Source organism: Polypterus senegalus, chromosome 7, assembly GCF_016835505.1.
Source record: "Polypterus senegalus isolate Bchr_013 chromosome 7, ASM1683550v1, whole genome shotgun sequence".
NCBI lineage: Eukaryota > Metazoa > Chordata > Cladistia > Polypteriformes > Polypteridae > Polypterus > Polypterus senegalus.
In genome coordinates, this window is record NC_053160.1 from 95360791 (window position 1) to 95380325 (window position 19535).

The window sequence follows — 19535 nt, forward strand, 5'->3', positions numbered from 1 at the left end:
GTGACTTTGTGACGCTGCCACCAAATACTCACAGAAAAATCCACAAGTTAATACACACGCTGTTTCTACAGTTTCTCCACACTGAATGCTCCAGGCACTACTTACAAGAGGTTACGTTGACAATCGTGTTGCGTTATTTTTAAAATGTTTCCTTTTCTTAGCACAAGCACAGCTGAGAAGCTTCGATGCATGTGCTCCATAACGTTAAAAATCACGCATTTAATCACACTTTCAATTCCAAGCAAAGGGGAACTTCTGTCAATGCATGATTTCCTGGTACACCGATTACATTGATCAGCGCTTCCCGATTCATTTTACCCTCGCACCCCCTTGGTTTAAGAAGTGTGAAAAAATATGAGGTTAACACAGAAAAACAGATCACCAACTAAAGCTTTATGAATAATCAATTCGCCATCAATAATTCTTTTGGTAAGGCCATACTCGGTGTAATCCTCCTTCCATTTTATTTTTCCACCACTAGCTATGATTAAATGAGCAGTAAAAAAGTAAGAGCGAAGCGAGGGTGACTTATTCAGGCAGGCAGGCGACAGCTCAATAGCTCGAATTTGGATATAAGTAGGTTCTATTTAGTCGCCAGAAATATCTTTGTTAGGAATGAAAGTTGAATTTAGTGTTTAAATTTCTATGGTAAAGAAAAAGTTATGCAATAATGACTAAATTTAACTATATAAAGTCAAAACCTGAGTACAGTAATCCCTTGCTATATCGCGCTTCGACTTTCGCGATTTCACTCTATCGCGGATTTTAAATGTAAGCACATCTAAATATATATCACAGATTTTTCGCTGGTTCGCGGATTTCTGCAGACAGTGGGTCTTTTAATTTATGCTACACGCTTCCTCAGTTTGTTTGCCCTGTTGATTTCATACAAGGGACGCTATTGGTGGATGGCTTAGAAGCTACCCAATCAGAGCATGTATTACATATTAATTAAAACTCCTCAATGCTATAAGATATGTATCCCGCGCGGAGCTTGATTGTTTTCTTGTCTCTGCCTCTCTCTCACCCTCTCTGACATTCTCTGCGCCTGATGGAGGGGCTGTTTGCACAGAGGCTGTTTGCTTAAAAGATACTGACGCTCCTCTAAAAAAAAAAAATGCTGCTTTATTGCGGTGCTCGGCATATTTTAAAAGCACACGTATTGATTTTTTGATTGTTGCTTTAATCTCGCTCTCTCTCTCTCTCTCTCTCTCTCTCTCTCTCTCTCTCTCTCTCTCTCTCTCTCTCTCTCTCTCTCTCTCTCTCTCTCTCTCTCTCTCTCTCTCTCTCTCTCTCTCTCTGAAATTCTCTGAAATTCTCTGCTCCTGAAGAGAAGATCAATTTGCATTCTTTTAATTGAGAAAGAACTGTCATCTCTGTCTTGTCATGAAGGACAGTTTAAACTTTTGACTAAAGGGTGTTATTTCATGTCTAGAGGGCTCTAATGTTAACAGTGTGGGAGAGTTTATAAGGGCTTAAAATATATAAAAATAACTACACAAACATATGGTTTCTACTTCGCGGATTTTCGTCTATCGCGGGGGGTTCTGGAGCGCCAACACTGGGCACAAGGCAGGAACCAATCCTGGGCAGGGCACATGCATCATTTTCAAAACATTAACTGAACAATGTTTTTTTTTTTTATTTTATTTATTTATTAATTTTATTACCAAACAATGTTTTTTTAAATTTATTTTTCTGAATACGTTTTTGTTAACTTAGTTCAGTTCAGAGTCATTTCAAGCAATAGATTTTGACTTTCACTTTTATATATTCAGGAGTGAGTTTATATACTCTGATGTCGACTTTATATGACTTTATAAATTCCGACGCTGACTTTATATATTCACAAAATCAATGTATTTGCCTGTTTGGCACCCCATAGTGTCATGACACACACACACACACACACACACACACACACACACACACACACACACACAATGACAAAACAATTACATTATCAATCATGTTACATTATTATTAAAATCTTTTCTTTTTACTTCTCCACTGCCAAGCGCGGGTATTTTGCTATATACATACAGTGGAGTCTCGGTTCACGACCAAAAAGCTCGCCAAATTTTTGCCTTGGTTCACAACCACACACTCGGTATACGAACAAGCCAGTTTCCCTTGCCAGAGAGAGAGAGCCTGCTGGGGAGGGGGAGGAGGAGATTGCTGCACGTGTTTGCCGGCCTATCTGCAGGCTGTAGTGCAAGCGAACCATCCTCCCACCACAGGTAGGCTGAGAGAGAAAGCAAGCAAGCCGCGTGCCTGCCTGGTTATTTCATTTAAGCAAAGCCGCTCCTTGTTCGTTGTTTTCATTCAGACGTGCTCTCTGTTTGTGCTCTACAGTATTTCGTGTACTTTTGCAGTTAACTATGGCTTCTAAGCAAGTGAAGAGTGGTGAGAAGAAAATTTTGAAGAAAATTGAAATCGAAGTAAAAGAAATTACAAGAGGTGGAAAAACTGTTTACCAGTCTGAGAACCCTCGTGTTTTCAAGCAGCACAATGTAAACCAAGCCAGACTGCCAGTAATGTGGGGGGCAAACATGAAGAACTTTGTTTTTGGAATGGCTGCATGCGGCTTTCACTCCCACCAGCTAAAAGCACCAGAAGCCCTATTCTATTGTGAAAATGTCTGCACTGTGTTCATGCCATACTATACAACCCTGCTGTGAAAAAATGCATGTTGCATCCATCAGTCTTTGCAACTGTATTTTAACAGTAATTCATTCATTTTAAGAAATTTAAGACCCTTTTCAGTGTACTGTGCAAGTCTGCTTTTTTTGTATGTGTGACAACATCCCACATTTAATACTACTTTTATTTCTGTAATGGTGGCAGTTATGTATTTTTATCATTACTAAGGCAACCTTTTTATTTTATTTATTTATTTTTTTTACAATCCGTACCTTTTTTTTTTTTTTTTTTTTGGGACTTATAACCTATTTAATATGTGACTTTGCTAAATTAACTGTAGCCATATGTGAAGTATTTAATGTGTGTCAGAATTAACCTTTTTTTCGAAGATCAGTTAGAAGGTACCTTAAACCTAAAATGGGCATGTTCTGTGCTGTTCTAATGCACATCAGATGCATACTGCATTTCGGGGAGGTTACAAGGTTATCTTAAATACATGGTTTGGCTTGACATCTAAGGCTTGAGTAAAACTGCGGCTCTGTTTACATGTTCATTTTAACCTTTGATTTTCAAGCCTGTTGTCCTTTTTATCTGTAATGAAGTTTTTCACATTAAGGTCAGAATACAAGTTTTGTTTAAACTGTTTGGTTTATTGCAGAGCAGTGGTGTCTCTCTTCCATGTGTGCATTAGAATTGGACTTTTCATTGGCTCAAAGGTTATTTTTCTTTAAAACTGAGGTCCATGAAGTGTGGGTGATTGCTATTTCAATTTATAATTAAAACAGGTTTGTCAGTCCATTTTGTGTGGCAAAATTTCCAGGGATTGTGTTGATCCAAAAATTAATATAGCCTGTCATTAGTTACTGGTTAAATAATTGTTGGGTCTCGGGGAGTCCCTTAAATTTAAATGTGGACGATATTGTGTTGGCTTACAGTCCTATGAAAAAGTTTGGGAACCCTCTCAGCTTGCATAATTTCTCTACTTTCAACAAAAAAAATTACCATTGTATGTCTCATTTCCTAGACACATCTGAGTACTGGGGTGTTTTCTGAACAAAGATTTTTAGTGAAGCAGTATTTAGTGAAATTATGAAATGTGAAAAACTGGCTGTACAAAAATTTGGGTACCCTGGTAATTTTGCTGATTTGAATGCATGTAACTGTTCCATACTGATTACTTGCAACATCTAATTGATTGGATTAGCTTGTTAATCCTTGAACTTCATAGACAGATGTGTCCAATCATGAGAAAATGTATTTGTCAATTGCAAGTTGTCACTCTTCAGAGAAGAGTCAAAGGGAAGCACAACATGGGATCCTCAAAGCAACTAAAGATTTGAAACCAAAGATTGTTCAGTATCGTGGTTTAGGGGAAGGCTACAAAAAGCTATCTCAGAGGTTTAAACTGTCAGTTTCAAATGTAAGGAATGTAATCAGGAAATGGAAGGCCACAGGCACAGTTGCTGTTAAACCCAGGTCTGGCAGGCCAAGAAAAATACAGGACCAGGATTGTGAAAATGTTTACTGGCAACCCACAGATCACCTCCAAAGACCTGCAAGAACATCTTGCTGCAGATGGTGTATCTGTGAATCCTACTACAATTCAGCACAATTTGCACAAAGCACATCTGTATGGCAAGGTAATGAGAAAGAAGCCCTTTCTACACTCGTGCCACAAACAGTCGCTTGTTGTATGCAAATACTCATTTAAACAAGCCAGATTCATTTTAGAACAAAGTGCTTTGGACTGATGAGATTTTGTTATGACCAAATAACTCCGTGTTTTGCATGGCAGAAGAAGAACCCCACATTCCAAGAAACACCTGCTACCTACTGTCAAATTTGGTGGAGGTTCCATCATTCTGTGTGGCTAGTTCAGGGACTGGGGCCCTTGTTAGTCGAGGGTTGGATGAATTCAACCCAGAATCAACAAATTCTTCAAGGTAATGTTCAAGCATCAGTCACAAAGGTGAAGTTACGCAGGGGTTGGATATTCCAACAAGACAATGGCCCAAAACACAGTTCAAAATGTACAGGGTGGTCCAGATCTAATTATGCAACTTTCATTACGCTATAACAAGTTTTTATTACATAGAGAATCGACAAATTCTTTGATTTTAGAAATGGCGGGGAGACGGTTATCAGTAAAACAGCAATTTTATCTTGTATTTTCCTGCATTGCATTAAAAGTTGCATAATTAGATCTGGACTACCCTATACGAAGGCATTCATGCAGAGGGAGAAGTACAATGTTCTGGAATGGCTGTCAGTTCCCTGACTTGAATATCACCGAAAATCTATGGGATGATTTGGAGCAGGCTGTCCATGTTTGGCAGCTATCAAATTTAACTGAACTGGAGAGATTTTGTATGCAAGAATGGTCAAAAATACCTCCATCCAGAATCCAGGCACTCGTCAAAGGCTATAGGAGGCGTCTAGAGGCTGTTATATTTGCAGAAGGAGGCTCAGCTAAGTATTGATGTAATATCTCTGTTGGGGTGCCCAAATTCATGCACCTCTCTAATTTTGTTATGATGCGCCTTGCATATTTTCTGTTAATCCAATAAATTTTAATGTCACTGCTGAAATATTGTTTCCATAAGGCATGTCCTACTGTATATTAAAACGAAGTAGCTACTTTGAAAGCTCAGCCAATGATAAACAAAAATCCAAAGAATTAAGAGATCCCCAAACTCTTTCATATGACTGTATGGTTCTGTCTTATACAGTGGAACCTTGGGTCATGACCATAATTCGTTCCAAAACTCTGTTCGTAACCTGATTTGGTTGTGACCCGAAGTAATTTTCCCCCCATAGGATTGTATGTAAATACAGTTTGTACGGTCTGGAACAGATTAATTGTATGTAAATATATTTTCTTTAAAGATTTTTAAGCACAATAATTATACCATAGAATGCACAGTGTAATCTATACTAATTAAAAGGCAAAGCCCTCCCTGACTCACTCACTCATCACTAATTCTCCAACTTCCCGTGTAGGTAGAAGGCTGAAATTTGGCAGGCTTATTCCTTATAGCTTACTTACAAAAGTTAAGCAGGTTTCATTTCGAAATTCTACACGTAACTGTCAACAACGTCCGGCATGTTGAACTTTCTTATTTATGGCCCCATCTTCACGAAATTTGGTAAGCCGCTTCCTTGTGCTAACCGAAACCGATGTACAAACTTATTTTGGTGGTATGATGCCACTGTCGGCCACCATATTGAACTTTTCAACGGTCTTTGTTACTTATGGGCCCATCTTCAAGAAATTTGGTATGCGGGTTCCCAACGCTAACTGAATCCTACTTGCGTACATATATACGTTCATAGCCTGCAGCTCGGTCACCGTGTGAGGCGGCGTTGGGTCCCCAATCCCAACACCTCCCATGTTGTTGGCTGCCTGCCTATATAAGGCCGTCCGTCGCTCCAGTCTCTAGATTCCCTTCCTTGCTTCGCCATGGGATTCACGTCTCCCTGCTGATAACTACAGCCTTTTTATTTAATCCACGGCTTCTCCGCTGTTGTTCATTTATTAAGATTATAGTTATTTTGGACTTCCTTTATATTGTTCCGGTACCCATTTCCTTTATCATTCCAACAGTACCCCCATTAACATGTCTATCGAGGCGATCACCATCGATAAAGAACTGTCACTTACTGAGTGGTTTCCATGCCCGGAGATGGTACCTACCTTTTCCATTCTCTTTATTACATATTGCACGGCCATATCAGGCTCATTCTTGATATCCGGAGGAACATTGTGTCTTATGTATTGAATGACTGGGACAGGTTCAAGGTGTGGACTGATGACGGTACAGGAGAAAATTATACTACACGGGAGCACTATAAGAGTGAAATGCTTAAGCCCTTCATTAATGCATCTGCAAGTGAGTTTATGGCGGCCGCTAAATTGTTCGGTTGTCGCTTTCAAGTGTACCGATATGGCCAAATATTTTACACCTTTCGACAACTGCCAATGCCTCTTAAACATCTTAGATTGACAGGTAACGATTTCAGTAGTGGACACTTTGATGTTTAACTTCACATCCAGCACTTGAGAGTTTATCGATGAAACTGGTTGTATACTTACAACGCTTGGCAGATGCTGAATGTCTGTTCAACACAAGTAATGCAAATACGGTCGTAATTGAAACAAACCATGAAACTCAAACCGATTATGACAGCAGCAATCCAAGCTGTGAGATTTGAAACAAGATTACTGTTCACATGGCCAACTGTACATTGCATGCTCAAGAGTAAGCTCTGCGCACAGCTTGGTCATATTACAACCGGTGGGCCGAACTCACAATGTGGTAAAAAGGAGATCCTTAACAAATTAGTATATTTTCCCTCAGTTTAAAAATATTTAATTTTCTTCTTAATAAAAATTTTAAGGCAGTACTTCGCCGCTGCAAAGCGTGGGTATTTTGCTATGTATGTATTTATGGAGATATGGATGGATCCCAGATCCTTGGACTTATACCAAACAAACTTTTCCCATAAGAAATAATGGGGAAAATGATTAATTCGTTCCCATGGGGGAAAAAAAAAATCCTATTGTTGGCATATTATACATTGATGGGGTTGTATAAAATAATTTAAACACTCATTAATACATAAATACAAAAGCAATTAGATGAAATAAATGAAAATGACTTGTCCGATAACAATGAGTTTAATTTTGCTGCACAACAAAGGAGAACGTTACAGCTCTTCCAAAGGAGCCCCTTCAGGCGATTGTGAAGCACTACCGTTCTTCTTCTGGCAGTCTTCAATCCAAATCCCTAAAGCAGATTCCATCCAGACTACTGCCTTATTACATCCACTTACAACTCGTTTTGCACCCTGGTTAAAAGGACACTGCAGCCGTAGATCTTATATTGCTTTCCTACTTTTTAAATAAAGAATTGTAACCTTCAACAAATCCAAAACGTTTACCTTTTCGGCAATCATTAACATCTTCCGTTTGCACTTGGGCACAGCCCCTGAAGCAGTAGCAGATCATTTTGGAGCCATAATGAAGGGCTTGACTATGCACAAAGATAAACACAAAAGTTAACTCTTCACATAGCGAAACACGTTGATGCTGAATGAGCGAGAAGAGACTTCCTGGTTAACACTGCAGAAACTTAACTGCGTGCTCTGATTGATTGGTTAGCTTCTCAGTCATCCACCAATAGCGTCCCTTGTATGAAATCAACTGGGCAAACCAACTGAGGAAGCATGTACAGGAAGTAAAAAGACACATTGTTCACAGAACCTGCGAAGCAGCAAAAAATCTGCGTTTATATATTTAGTTATGCTTTCGCAGCTTCACTCTATCGTGGATTTTATATGAAAGTCGAAGCGCGATATAGCGAGGGATTACTGTACAGGTTAAAACTTTTTTTTTTTTTTTGGGGGAAGGCACGCGCCCGGTTTACCATACGTGCTGTTTTAGCACACAAGTCGTATTCCAAACAAAGGTTGTATACCTAGCAAAATATTTCGCCTCTAAACAGGATGTATACCAAGTTGGTATACGTCTGCTTTGGAATAAGTCCGAGGTATGTGTATAGATAGATTAAAATATGACAGCAACACTCATAACATTGACAATCATGTCACGTTATTTTTAAAATGTTTCCTTTTCTTTTTCATAACTTTAACACACTACTTCTCTGCTGCGATGCGCGGCTATTTTGCTAGTCTATACTAATAAAAGGCAAAGCCCTCACTAATTCTCCAACTTCCCGTGTAGGTAGAAGGCTGAAATTTGGCAGGCTCATTCCTTACAACTTACAAAAGTTGGGCAGGTTTCATTTAGAAATTCAACGTGTAATGGTCATAACTGGAACGTATATTTGTCCATATACTCTAATAGACTGCAGCTCGATAGCCGTAGGAGGCGGAGTTTCGTATTAAAGCATTTAACCAATCACATTTCAGCCATCATTTGTTGCCAGGCAGAGAGGCTTTCAGAATCTGTTGTGGAGGCACTAACACAGAATAAATGTTGATTAACCTGTTGCTTCAACCAATCAGATTTTGAGTTGGTGTCAGTATGGCCCTGTAGCAAGCATATGGCAACGTCCCCGTATTCAGACCCATTGATTTGGATAGAAGCTGATATGAGGAACTCCTACGAGGCCACCGAACACACCGCAAACGCTCCAAGCGAAAGATCGTCGCGCACACTACGGCCAACTCCATGGCAGGATTCTGGACAATATTTGCCAGACACAGACCAGATTTCAAGACCATGAAAACCTGATGTTTGTCACACTCCTCGACCCCCAGAAGTTTCGAGAATACAAGAAAAATTTCCAGCATGCAGCCTTCTCCAGTTTAACACAAGAGCCACAGAGCGCTTTTTGATCCGTCTCGGCTAAAAACAGAACTGACTGTAATGTATGCCATGGATGATTTTGTTGGAAAATCTCCCACTGATCTCCTTGACTTCCTTCATCAGAAAAATCTGAATGAGAGCATGGGGCAGCTGTACACATTGGTATATTTGGCGATGAGCATTCCCGTGTACACTGCTTCTGTCGAGTGGACATTTACAGCCCGAAAGCGAATTCAAACTTATGCCAGAAATACCATAGGGTGGGTTCACCTTTCAGCATTCGCTTCAGATGCGGTAGAAAAGGACGTTTTGATGGAACTGAAGCGCACGGATTTTGTTTACAAATCCGAATTTTTGGTGAGTAAAATGTTGCGATTTTCCTAAATAATATTGCAAGTTTGAGTTGTTGTTGTTTTTTATGTGTGCTGTGGCTGCAGTAGAAAGGAACTTGTTCACCCCGGTTTGTCTATTCAATAAAGGCATTTATTGTGGCTACAGGCATCTGTCTGTCTGTCTGTGGCGCAACACGAGAGGCTTTGCCTCTAGTGCTGACGTCCGAGGTTCAATTCCTGAGAAGGGGTGCAATGAGTGTGTACGCCGATGAGCCCAAAATTAGGGCGAAACACGTGCCGCGTACTGTTTGCATTATTTGACAGTAAATATCTATCTGAGGTTAACGCAGAAAAACAGATCACCAATTGAAGCTTTATGAATAATGGATACTTTATTCGCCATCAATAATTGTTTTGGTAAAGCCTTACTCCTTGTAATCCTCCCATTTTCTAATTTTTTCGCGACTAGCCATGATTAAATGAACGGTTAAAGTAAGAGTGAAGCGAGGGTCACTTATTGAGGCAGGCAGGCGACAGCTCAATATCTTGCAGGCTCGATGTGGTTCGCGTCAGTTCAATGTAAAATGCACGATCAGATTCGAAAAAATATCTTCAAGTTCTATTTGGATATAAGTAGGTTCTATTTAGTCAACAGAAATCTTTGGTGGGAATGTAAGTTGAATCAAGTCTTTAAATTTCTATGGTAAAGAGAAATTTATGCAATGATTAAATTTAACTTGCATTCCTACCAAACATTTCTGTCGACTAAATAAAAATTATTTAAAATTTAAATAGAACTTGAACAGATACGATAGTTCATAATACCCACGCAGCACTAAGTACACGTAAGAGCAGGAGTTATCCGTTTTTAACAAGCAGCCTATTGCACTGATACGAAATAGCCTGCCCATTTAATTATTTAGGAATGGATAGATAAATTAAGATTTTGTACAAATGTTAGTTTTTCTTCCTCAATGGATTCTGGCACTCCCAGATACAGCTGCTCACACCCCAAAGGATCTATCGATCTCTTTAACACGCTACTTCTCCGCTGCGAAGAGCGGGTATTTTGCTAGTCTATACTAATAAAAGGCAAACCCCTTACTGACTGACTGACTCACTCATCACAAATTCTCCAACTTCCTGTGTAGGTGGAAGGCTGAAATTTGGCAGGCTCATTCCTTACAGCTTACTTACAAAAGTTATGCAGGTTTCATTTTGACATTCTACACGTAACGGTCATAACTGGAACCTACTTTAGTTCATATACTGTATAGATACGGCCATATCCTGCAGCGCAATGGCCGTGTAAGGCGGAGTTGCGTCTTGCATCATCACGCCTCCCATGTAATTGAGTGCCTGCCCACATAAGAGAAATATTCACAGGTGAAGGACTTTGCTTGGCATATTCATAAGTGCAGCTACTGCGGAAACCCTCCCTCAGCAAAAGTGCGAGAGAAACTTGTGCCGGGTCTGAGCTAAAATTAAATTAAGCCGTGGACATCCCAAGATCGCACAAGATATTCGCGAGATACAAGTTTAATCCAATGGTTGTGCTGCTTCCAGACATGTATTTTCGTATTAAAGCATTTAACCAATCACATTTCAGCCATTTGTTGCCAGGCAGAGAGGCCTTCACAATCCGTTCTGCAGGCCCTCTAACACAGAATAAATGTCGATTTTTAAACTGTTGCTTCAACCAATCAGATTTTGAGTTGGTGTCAATAGGGCCCTCTAGCAGGCATACGGCAACGTCACCATATGCAGACCCATTGATTGGATAGAAGCCAATATGAGGAACTCTACAAGGCCACTGAATGCACCGCAGGCGCTCCAAGCGCAAGATCCTCGCGCGCACTACCGCCAACTCCATGGCAGGATTCTGGACAATTTGCCAGACACAGTCCACGAAAAACTGATGTTTGTCACGCTCCTCGACCCCCAGAAGTTTCGGGAATACAAGAAAAATTTCCTGCACGCAGCCTTCTCCAGTTTACCACAAGAGCCACGGGGCAGTTTTTTGCTAAAAACGGGCTAAAAACAGAACTGACTTAATGTATGCCATGGATGATTTTGCAGGAAAATCTCCCACTGATCTCCTTGACTCCTTCATCAGAAAAATCTGAATGAGCGCATGGGGCAGCTGTACACATTGGTATATTTTGGCAGTGACCTTTCCCGTGTACATTGCTTCTGTCGAGCGGACATTTTTAGCCCTAAAGCGAATTAAAACTTATGCCAGAAATGCGACAGGACAGGTTCGACTTTCAGCATTAGCTTCGATGGTGATAAAAAGGGACTTTTTGATCGAACCGAAGCGCACAGATAATCTGTACGACAGAGTAATTGAACTGTTTTTGAGCAAAAAGAGGAGGATGGATTTTGTTTACAAATAATCCGAATTTTTGGTGAGTAAAATGTTGCGATTTTTCCTAAATATTGCTCTTTATACTGTATTTCTGCATATTAAGATGGTTTTTATAACCATAAATTGGTTTTTGAGGGGCAGGTTGATTTCAGACAGAGCACTACTGAACACCTAGGTGTAAAATGTACGGTACACCACTGGGCCAGATGATATACGTAAATTTGAACATTACAACCCGAAAATAAACGAAACTGTAGAGAGGTTCAGATTGTACTTCTAGTGCATCTCTGTAAATCCTCCATGCGGGAACATTATCATAAGGCTTAACAATCTTATTGTTACACCTTCTACGTGCACAGAACCATCCTTATTACGAAGTATTCCTTGCTTTACCCCTGGCTGCTTCTTTCCATTCACCTTCCGAGCTCTTTATTTAAACAGTTTTCCTTCTCTCTTTTCTGCTCCTTTGCCGTTTTCTCCCTTTTCGTTCAAAATGCGAGCCTCCTTGCCTTTTTACAGTCAGCTCCCCTTACGTCACACCATGGTACGTTTAGCACAAGTTAATACCGGGAATGCCTGTTAATTATGCCTGTAAATCTTACATTCACAAGTAGCGATTTGCGTAGTGAACACTTCGATGAATGAAACCTGTTATCTTTACAGCGGTTGACAAACACGGAATGTAATTTCAAAACCACACATCCTCCAAATACGAACTTGATTGAAAGAAATAATGATAATCAAATCCTTGATGACCGCAACACTCGTAACAGTGACTAAACAATTACATTGACAATCATGTTACGTTACTTTTAAAATGTTTTCTTTTTAATAACTTTTTTAACACACTACTCTGCTGCAAAAACGCGGGTATTTTGCTAGTAGTAAACTAAATGTAAAAACGTGGAATAACACTGAAACAAACACCCAGGCTCCCTGCTCAGCTGCACATGAGCCTGTGCTCGCTCACGCTCGCTCTTGTGCGCGCTCTCTCGCTCGTTCTCTCCTTCTCTCCTCCTGCTTCCTGCCTTCTCTTGCAACCTCCAGTTCTTTCCTGTTCTCCTCTGATGTGATAGTCGTGGCAATTACGGATGCGGACCACTTCTCACCTGTGCACTTAGGTGAGAAACGCCCACATCACAAATTCCTCGGAAACTGCTTCGGCCTCGCACCACCATGCCCCCTCGCTAAGCCGCAAGTGCGGTGACTACTTATTAAAACTGGCCTTTTTTGACGGGAGCTGTATAGCACAGGAGGAAGCTGGGTTGAGAGGAGGTTACAGTTTTGAGGGAGAGTCCCTCTGCGTGATGCACCGAGAACAATTTACAGTACAGGGAGAGACTGAACACGTGCGGAAATAATCGGTGTGTACAAACTGAAAGGGAAACTGGATTGTTCGTCGCCAAAGTGTATGGTCATGAACAGATGCAAAAGTTTGGCAAACTTTTTGGTCCTAACCCGATTTGGACAAGTTCAGAGACGTTCGTGACCCGAGGGTTCCACTGTAATGTGTTATTTCTAACTGCCTTATTTAAGTGTTTGTATATGCAGAGATGCACATTAACCCATATGCATTTTCAAAGGTGCTTTTGAGTGTGCCTCACCTAAGTTCATTCATTTTTCATACTGTTAATTCATTCCACATACTGTATGCCCATATGTCATTTGTAATTCAAGTCCTCAAAAAAAAAAAAAAAATTGGAGACCTTTCCTGTCATGTGCAGGTATTGTCTTCATCTGGAAGACTTGTGGTGGTCTTTTAGTTTGATGCTCATTTTGCCAGTTAAAGATATTTTGTAGGCAAAGTGGCGTTTTTATTTTCATAGCCATTGATCTTTGTCTGCCTTTCAGTTGTGCTGGTGCAGAATATTTTTTGTTTTCAGTTATTCAGCAAAGTATAGATCGGTTCCACTGTACAGAGTATAGTGAAATTCTTCCATGGAGAATGGTGTCATGATAAAATACTTCTGCATTTTATTTCAAAGAATCTGACTCTGTTCCTGACTAAATAATCATCAGTTACACTAATGACATCCACATAAGAACTGTTGTACTAAAGTGAAGAGCAAAATGTATACCTTTTACATATTTTATATTCATCTTCATTACATTTTTATGTTGCTAATGTTTGCTAATATGATTCTAACAATATTAAAATTTTGAGAATTATAAATCCTTTTTCACTCTTGAAATTCCCTGTTTGTGAACACTTAACATTGATCCCAATCAGGTTATCCCTACCAATCCGGGATGGATATCAGGGATACAAGGGCCAAATTCTGGTTCTATTCTGTCAATATCATTCGCACTACTTTTGTAATGGAGTACATTGTCAAAACCTAAAGGTGACCTGAGTGACTGGTTAACACAGGAATTTTGATCAACCTTTTTTCTCCTTGATCTATTAGAGAGGTTATTTTTTCTGGGATCGATTGTAGAAGATTTTATATAGCCCCATTCCTTTACCCTTAATGATTTAATTGTACTTTCTGTAGCTGCCAGAATCTAGTGTTTTACAATATCTGTCAGGGCTCGCAAAATCGCTAGCCCGACGTCCCGGGGCTATTGTGTCTTCCATTCGGGCTACCAAAATCTCTCAGCCCTGCCCGTCGGGCTATCATAGGAAGGAAAAATATATGGCAATGCTTTTGCATTCTTTCGCAAATGTAGCTGGGTAATTATGTCATTTACGGGCATCGATAAGCCACTGTCAATATGTGAAATATTGAAATCGTGTTTGAATTCGCGCTTGTTTTTTTACTTTCACTTTGCGATCGCGCGAACTGTGTATAGAAAGCGGCAGTACTGATTGGTCAGTGACAGATTAATTGCGCACCAATTCCTCTGACATCGTCTTATCACTCATTGGTTTACTATTCAAAAGTGAGAAGTGAAATCTCACGCAGCAAGCTTTAAACATGTGATAGAGGTTGATTGCGCAGAGAATTTAAAAAATCGCTGACCGTTGTGTGTGCGTGTGTAAAAATAGATTGATTTACGCAGGTATTTGTTCTGCTGAGCCAAAGAAGACCGGTCAGGGTGAAGGGACAGCCAAAGAAAAGCCTACCACAAAGCGGAAAAGTTATGACAAATTAGACTGAGGCAAAAAGAAAGCGCAGCTTTTTGGTTTCATGGACAAAAGAATTTCTGTGGTTGGAATATGACAAGCTAAATAACATAATGTTCTGCCGGGTGTCTCGTGAGTTTCCCTCGATTTCTGACTCGACAAGCGCCTTTGTTACTGGGACCAGTAATTTTAGGAAAGACCCTATCAAAACCCATGAGAAATCTCTGCATCACAAGAAATGCATTGGTGCTCAGTCTGCAGCATCTTTCCCAGAACAAACACCAATTGCAAAAACCATACTAAAAATAAACCAAGCACAACAAGAAGTCTTGAAAAAGCTGTTTAGAACAGCGTACTATGTTGCAAAGAGTGAACTACCATTGGCAAAATTTAGCAGTCTTTGCAAACTTCAAAAAGCAAATGGCCTAGATCTTGGTTCCACTTACCTCAATGACCATGCTTGCAGAGAGTTTATTGGAGCAATAGCACAAATTTCAAGAGACCAGATTGAAAAGGAAATTCAAGAAAGCAGGTTCTTATCCATTCTTGCAGATGGCAGTACAGACACTGGTATAATAGAACAGGAGTTGGTTCATGTCAGGTATGTGAGAGATAATGGTGACATATCCACATACATGATCAAATGTCAGCCAGTCAAGAGTGCAAATGCTGCAGGTATTTTAGAGGCTATTGATGAAGCAGTGAACACCATGGGTATCAGAGAAGACACATGGAAAAAGAAAGTAGTGTGTGCAAATTTTGATGGTGCTGCAGTGATGATGGGTGAGAAAACAGGAGTAGCTGGGAGACTGAAACAGAGGATACCCCACATCATAACAATCCACTGTGTGGCACACAAGTTAGAGCTAGCCGTGCTGGATAGCGTGAAAGGCTGTGAGTACCTGGTGAAATTTGAAGGTACACTGAAAACCATCTTTAAGATGTATTACTATTCCCCAAAGAAGCGAAGAGAACCGACAGAAATAAGTGAACTGCTAAATGAGAAACTGGCACATTTCAGTGGCCTGAAGAGCACGGTGGCTTCCAAGCCGGCTGAGATGTCTGAAGGCTGTGGAAAAAAATTACACTCCCACTGTTGTTCATATGGAGAACATGGCAGGAGGAAGTGATGTCAAGTCCGAGGATGCAGCCAAAGCTAAGGGGGTGGTGCAGGAGATGAAGACTGAGAAATTTGTTCGCTTCCTGCATTTCATGTTGGACTACAGTACCATCTTATCCAAGTGCTGTACTGATTTTCAGCATGATAACCTAAACATCACACGAACAAATCAGTTAGTTGAGAGCACCACATCACGCTTACTCAGCCTAAAAACAAAACCAGGAGAATACCAGAAAACCTTGGACACAAAGTTCACAGCGAACGAGGATGGTAGCATTTGCTACTGTGGAACTCAGCTCACAAAAAGTCAGCGACCTGCTAGAAGAGGTGAGGGTACAGACAAAGACACCTTTGGTGCAGAGATTCAGAAGATTATTGACAACTCAGTCAAGTATATGGACAATAGATTTAAAAATCTGCGTGAAAAGCCTCTCTCTTGTTTCAAAGTTTTTGACCCTTCCACTCTTCCATACCCCAGAGAAGAGCTGGCAAATTATGGGAATGAAGAGGTGGATTATCTTGTCACACATTTTGCCAGTTTGCTAGATGAGGAAGAGAGAGAAAATTCCACAAGAATGGATGGATCTAAAATGTGGCTTGCAGAACACCGGGGTAGCAAGGTAGTTGATTGCTTGTACAGAGATCTCCTCTCTGAGAATCCAGAACACCTCTCTCATATCTTGTTGCTGGTGAAATTAATGCTGACACTTAGTCCATCAACAGCCATCTGTGAGAGAGGATTTTCTTGCATGAACCGAGTGAAGACAACACATCGTACCTCTCTACACCCTGAAACACTGAATGACTGCATGCAACTCTCCATTAATGGGGAAACAGTTGAATCTTTTTGCCCTGACAAGTCAATTCGTTTCTGGATGTTTTCTGGAAAAGGTTCAAGACACCTGGATCATAAAACTCCGACAAGAACAAAGAGCAGTGAAATGGAGGCCGATGCACAGGAAGAGAAAGCTGATGGAGGAGATGCTATGCCCTCAACGTCGAGTGGCATTTTCTCATCCGTGACTTCAGTGGAAATTTCAGATTCAGAATCTGACACAGACTGATTCATGTTCTACACAGTTCTTACAAGTTCATAGAAATTTCTGTTCAATTAGAACCAAATATTTGAGTTGATGATTGTAATTTTTATACAGTTGTTATAATTTGTGTTTTAACAATTTTTTGATTCATTTATTTCCTTTACAATATTATACATTAAAAATAATCTTTTTTATTCGGGCTACTTAAATTTATTTTGGGCTACCAAAAACTGAAGAGTGCCTGCCTGAAGGGCTACCAGGGATTTCGAAATTTTGTGAGCCCTGTCTGTGTTTTATATTATTGCATATCCTATTCCAAGCAATATGGAAATAAAAATACAAAAAAAAAAAATTAGCTGGAGTTTTGTGCTTCAACTTAATTTTGTGTGGGAACTCAAAACTCCTTTCTTCCTGCTAATGCAGTTAAGTTAATCAATTAATCATTTTACATTTCATTAATACAATAGTTTACATAACTTGAAGTCCAGTCTAGTGAGTGTTTGTGTGGGTTTTTTTTTTTATAAATATAAATGACATGAATTAAATGTTCTCAGTGTATTGGAGTCTGATTTTAAAAACCTTTCCTCCTATATTCTTCAGTGGTTTCTTTTGTAATCCCAAGACTGTAATTAACTTTGTTTTTTTATAACCACATCTATGCAATGGAAATCTACAAGGCCAGGCCTTGGTAATAGCATGCTGTTCATTACACTGCGGTTAACACTAATGGCAGATGCTTTTGCTAGAAGATTGTAAAAGTGAAACTGAAAGGTTTGTAGTTGCACCTTCTTACAATTTACACTGCCTTTTAGATTGTGTTTATCCACTTGATAGTGACGTGGTGTTTTTCTTCGACAGCTCTGAAGGAGAAAATGGGTCTGAAGAGAAACCAAAGAAGGCTGGAAAGCCTCTGGAACTGCTGCATTCATTGAATATTGATGCAGAGCTCAGTGAGATCAAAAAGAAGCAGTCTCCATCACGGTGAGGTTCTGTAATTCCCCTCCTCTTAAAAGCTTGTAGTAAGGTAATGCAAAGCAGCAATGCAGGTTATGTTCCACCTGTGTGTCTTTCAGATGTCTGTCTCTCTCTCTCTCTCTCTCTCTCTCTCTCTCTCTCTCTCAAAAATAGAACATACTTAAAGTTCTGTCTGTGCACAATATTGTGTAAATACCCTATGGTGTTGTAGTGCTTACATATTTTTTTTTTTTTTAAGTGTGCAGGAAGAAATGTGTGCCTTTTAACATGATTAATTCTTCTGTATAGATGAAGTGAAATGATTATATTCTGTACCTGTATATAGTTCAAATTGGATAATTTTAGGGGAAAATGTAAAATTTCACAATATGATGGAAACCTATGATGCTTACAGAAAATACACCATACAACAACATTTTCTATTTTAATTACCTACCTCAGATATGAATAAACTGTATGCTGGAGTTGTACATGTTTACCTGTCGGTAAATCCATTATTTTAAGATGGGTGGCAGAAGGTCAATTTGTGACTCCTGTTTTAAGGACTCATTAAACCTAGCCAAGTTTATTTTGAATGTATGCCACAATTGTGGGAAAAAATTTATTTTCTATCCTGTAAAGAAACTGTCACTTTGTCAGTGCTTCACTTTATTGACATTGTTGGTGACATAACTACTTGGGAAGTAGTTGGCATTTTTAGTGATAAAGGGAGCAGTGTGTCCTCGGCAAAAACCTTTGAACAGAATATTTCTGAATGTCATTGTCTTATGGTAACTTGCATGGACAAACTTGAATGGGTCACTGGATAGAATCCTAAAATCTGGAAGCTAAATCTTCAGTTTTCAGTCCTATTAACTAGTTAGCATTGTGTTAGAGCGTACAGTTTTCATCTTTCAGATGAAATAAACCGAATAAAAGGTACCATAAAACCTATATCCTTCACTCCGTTAACCATCACGGGAGAACCTTGTGCATACCAGCCCCTACCTATCTCTATTGCTTTGCAGTATGCTGCAAGCTATGCACATTGTAACAATTCTCCCTTGTGGTAGCACTTAATGTTCTTCGACTGTACCATGTGTTGTGCCACATTTCAAAATCGGGGTCAGTTATATACCTTCAATTTTTAATAGTGTTTTGTAGCTTTTCTCTTTTGTTACAATTAATCTGCTATACATTGTTATGGAAGATAAACAAACATATGTGTGTGGTGTTGGAATTGTGACAAATTTTAAATTATGAAAATGTTTGCAAAATGGCAAATACTTTAAGTAATGCTTTAATTTACAGAGTAGGAAGAACAGTGAACAAAGTGTGATACTAATTGGAAAAACATTTTGAAAATGGAAATCACTGACAGTAATGATCTGTATTTAATGTTATGCAGTGTAATTTTTAAAATTCTCTTGTAACGTGCAGGCAGCTAGTAATGCACTGTTGGGGAGCAGAAAGGGTGGAATGAATGCTGTAAGTGATGGGACTAGGTCAGGGGTGGGCAATGTCCGTCCTGGAGGGCTGCAGTGGCTACAGGTTTTCATTCCAACCCAATTGCTTAATTATAAACCAATCTTTTCCAATCTCATACCTTTATTTAATTTTATGGCTTGTTTGCCAACAATGTAAAGTTCTTATCGTAGATTTTTTTTCCTTTCCACAGAT

General features: G+C 39.6%; 1 protein-coding gene across 1 annotated transcript in view; it reads left to right on the forward strand.

Annotated features, from left to right (window-relative positions):
* Positions 1 to 19535, forward strand: part of LOC120532714 (GRAM domain-containing protein 2B) — a 65759-nt gene that overhangs the window by 17596 nt on the left and 28628 nt on the right. The window contains exon 2 of the mRNA XM_039759024.1: positions 17760 to 17882. Within this exon, the coding sequence (XP_039614958.1) occupies positions 17760 to 17882 (123 nt within the window). The remainder of the gene's footprint in view (positions 1 to 17759; positions 17883 to 19535) is intronic.